The sequence below is a fragment of the Nicotiana sylvestris genome, chromosome 2 (assembly GCF_000393655.2).
Source record: "Nicotiana sylvestris chromosome 2, ASM39365v2, whole genome shotgun sequence".
In the NCBI taxonomy this organism is placed as follows: domain Eukaryota; kingdom Viridiplantae; phylum Streptophyta; class Magnoliopsida; order Solanales; family Solanaceae; genus Nicotiana; species Nicotiana sylvestris.
This window is the reverse complement of record NC_091058.1, coordinates 137,275,578-137,279,699: the sequence shown is the minus strand read 5'-3', so window position 1 is coordinate 137,279,699 and position 4,122 is coordinate 137,275,578. Positions and strand designations below refer to the sequence as shown.

Sequence of the window (4,122 nt, the reverse complement as noted above, 5' to 3'; positions counted from 1 at the left end):
TTGAAGTTGTCAAATATCCCACATCGGTGGTTGACACTTTTGTTTAGGATTTTTCCCTATATAAGGAGGACTAATGTTTAGGATTTAAATACACCTCTCATTTGCCTTCTCATCTTCTTAAGACATTTGTATCTTCTCTCTTTAGTATTATTTCACTTGTATTTTGGAGTGGAATAAAATATTGGTTATGTCCGAGGAAGTAAGCAAAATTGGCCGAACCTCGTAAATTATGGTGTTCCTTTTATTGTTGTATTATTGTCTTATTTATTATTTAGTGGCTGCCATAAATTTTTGGAATAGTAGTTGTGACTCATTCACACTATATACATTTGGCTTCTACAACAATTGGTATGAGAGCCAAGGTACTGTCTAGTATGCTCTGTGGTTGCAGCATAATCTGATCTTCCACATCAGAAAAGATTTATCTTGGTAACTGAGTCAAGGTTCTGTCTGAGTATGCTCTGTGATTGCAGCTTAGTCTGATCTTCCACAACAGAAAGGAAATAATCTTGATTTGTGTCGTCAGCTATTAAATAATATTTGTGTCAAAAAGGGGAGACAATAAACAAAAAGAATCTACATCAACTGTCAGTAATACGTCATCGTTGGCATCTTCGCTTATGACAAGAATTGTGTCAAATACGAAATTTACGATAGACTTTTTTGACGGATCGGGACATTTTGGGATGTGGCAAGGCGAGGTTCTAGATGTCCTTTTTCAACAAGGGCTAGATCTTGCCATTGAAGAAAAGAAACCAGATGTTAGTGGAGAAGAAGATTGTAAAATTATCAACCGTGTTGCTTGAAATATCCACACACAAAGAAAAATTATGGAAAGCATTGACGGATAAACTTTTGAAGAAAAACAGTCAAAATAAATTGTACATGAAGAAGAGACTGTTTCGCTTCACCTATGTTCCTAGTACCACAATGAATGAACATATCACCAGTTTCAATAAGTTGGTCACATATTTGCAAAATATGGATGCAACTTTTGATGATGGTGACTTGGCCTTGATATTGTTGGGGTCACTTCCTGATGGGTACGAGCATCTTGAAACTACTCTACTCCATAGAAATGACGAACTTTCTCTCAGAGAAGTTTGTTCGGCTTTGTACAGCTATGAACAAAGAAAGGAAGAAAAACAGAATGGCGGAGAAGGAGAAGCACTGGTTGTGAGGGTCATCCTCAAAATCAAACGAGGACAAAGAAGGGAGGATCCAAGTCAAGATCTATACCCATCAAAGATGAATGTGCTTTTTTCGAGAAAAGGGGAACTGGAAGAAAGACTGTCCGAAGTTAAAGAATAAGGCCAAACATAACAATGGAAAGGCCATTATGGATTCAAATGTAGCTGATTGTGATGATTCAGACTTCTCATTAGTTACAACAGAGTCATCAACATCATCAGACATATGGTTGATGGACTCGGCTTATAGTTATCATATGTGTCCCAATAGGGACTGGTTCGTGGATTTTCAAGAAAGAGAATATGGAGTCATCAACACAGCAGACAACAACCCTCTTACCTCATATGGCATTGGTTCAATACGATTAAGGAACCATGATGGAATGATCAGAACATTAACAGATATTCGATATGTACCGGGTTTGAAAAAGAATTTCATCTTTATGGGAGCCCTAAAATCAAAAGGGTTCAAAATCATTGCTGAAAATGGAGTGATGAGAATATGCTCTGGTGCACTAGTGGTAATGAAGGCCAATCGGAAGAACAATAATATGTACCGCTATCGTGGTAGTACAATTATTGGGACAACGATAGTGACATCGAGTGACGATAAAGAGGCAGAAGCAGACAGGCTATGGCATATGTGCTTGGGCATACTGGAGGAAAATTCTTAAAAACTCTATCAGATCAAGGATTGTTAAAAGGAGTAAAGACTTGCAACCTGGAGTTTTGTGAGCATTGTGTCAAAGGGAAATAGACAAGGGTTAAATTTAGTACAGCGATCCATAATAATAAAGGCATTTTTGGATTATGTACACTCTGATGATTGGGGTCCTTCCAAAACACCTTCATTGGGTGGGAAGCACTATTTTGTAACCTTTGTTGATGATTTTTCCCGAAGAGTGTGGGTATATACAATGAAGAGGAAAGATGAAGTGTTGGGAATTTTTCTCAAATGGAAGACGATGGTGGAGAATCAAACATGCAGGAGGATCAAGTGTATTCTCACAGATAATGGAGGTGAATACAAAAATGATCATTTCAATAAGGTCTGTGAAAATGATGGCATCGTCTGACACTTCATTGTCAGACATACACCACAACAGAATGGAGTGGCAGAACGTATGAACCGGACCTTGCTGGAGAAGGTACGGTGTATGTTGTCCAATGCTGGCTTGGGCAAAGAATTTTGGGCTGAGGCAATTACATATGCATGCCACCTCATTAATCGTCTACCATCTGCTGCTATTGATGGCAAGACACCATTTGAAAAATGGTATGGAAAACCTGCTGTAGATTATAACTCTTTGCACGTGTTTGGCTCAACTGCATATTATCATGTGACGGAGTCAAAATTGGATCCAAGGGCAAAGAAGGCTATTTTTATGGGAATTACTTCTGGAGTCAAAGGATATCGCTTATGGTGTCCTATGACAAAGAAAGTAATATTCAGCAGGGATGTTACCTTTGATGAATCTGCTATGGTAAATAAGGTAACAGAAGATACCAAACAAAATGAAGGTGCTTCTAAGCAGGTGGAGTTTGAGGGAAAATTTATTTTTCCTACACAAGAAGCAGAGGAGGAAACAAATGAAGATTACCCTCTGGAAGGAGAGCCAGTAGAGGAGATTCCAACTCAGGAACCTCAACAACAACTTGAATCAATAGCAACCAGCAGGCCAAAAAGAACAATAACGAAACCTGTTCGTCTCATAGAGACGGTTGCTTGTGCAACCTCAATTGTAGCTGATGATGTTCCTACTACTTATAAAGACGCTGTCCAAAGTTCAGAAGAAGATAAGTGGAGGATTGCCATGAATGATGAAATACAGTCCCTTCATCAGAATCATACATGGAGATTGGCCAATCTCCCGAAGGGAAAGAAAGCAATTGGGTGCAAATGGGTATTTGCAAAGAAGGAAGGATTTCCTAACCAAGTAGATGTTCGCTACAAAGCAAGATTGGTGGCCAAAGGATATGCTCAAAAGGAGGGAATTGATTACAATGAAGTATTTTCTCCAGTTGTAAAACATTCCTCCATTAGAATTATGTTGGCTTTGGTAGCACAATTGGATTTGGAACTAGTTCAGATGGATGTAAAAACTGCATTTTTACATGGAAACTTGGAGGAGGAAATCAATATGACTCAGCCAGAAGGATTCAAAGTTGTTGAAAAGGAAAATATGGTGTGCAAGCTTGAAAAATCGTTGTACGGATTGAAACAATCTTCTAGACAATGGTACAAACGATTTGACAAGTTTATGTTGCGACAAGGCTACACGAGAAGCAAATACGATCATTGTGTGCATTTGTGCAAGCTTAAAGATGGTTCCTTTGTATATCTTCTCCTATATGTTAATGATATGTTGAGCTTCCAAGAATTCGGATGAAGGATCTAGGTGAGGCAAAGAAAACTCTTGGCATGGAGATAATAAGAGATAGACGTTCAAAGAAACTCTGTTTATCTCAGAAAGAATATTTGAAAAGAGTAATACAACGTTTTGGCATAGATGAAAAGACTAAGCCAGTTAGTACTCCACTTGCTCCCCATTTTAAGCTAAGTACTGCTATGTCGCCAAAAGATGAAGCTGAACGAGAATATATGTCAAAGGTATCATACGCAAATGCTGTTGGTAGCTTGATGTATGCAATGGTATATACGAGACCTGACATTTCACAAGTTGTTGGAGTTATTAGCAGATATATGCATAATCCAGGAAAGGAGCATTGGCAAGCTGTGAAGTGGATTCTACGATATATTCATAATACTCTAGATGTTGGGTTAGTTTTTGAGCAGGAATGCAATCAGTCTGTAGTTAGATATTGTGACTCAGATTTTGCGGGTGACCTGGACAAACGAAGATCAACTACTGGTTATGTGTTTACTTTTGCAAAGACACCAGTTAGTTGAAAGTCTACTTTACAGTCAACA

General features: G+C 38.4%; 1 protein-coding gene across 1 annotated transcript; it reads left to right on the top strand.

Annotated features, from left to right (window-relative positions):
* The first annotated feature begins 1,447 nt into the window (after nt 1–1,447).
* On the top strand, nt 1,448–1,864 carry LOC138885656 (uncharacterized). Its single transcript, XM_070166629.1, has one exon. It carries the CDS (start codon nt 1,448–1,450, stop codon nt 1,862–1,864), a length of 417 nt encoding a protein of 138 aa, XP_070022730.1.
* The last annotated feature ends 2,258 nt before the right edge of the window (nt 1,865–4,122 follow it).

Coding starts and splice junctions, on each gene's coding strand:
- LOC138885656 (XM_070166629.1), top strand. CDS start 1,448: ATGTGTCCCAATAGGGACTGGTTCGTGGATTTTCAAGAAAGAGAATAT.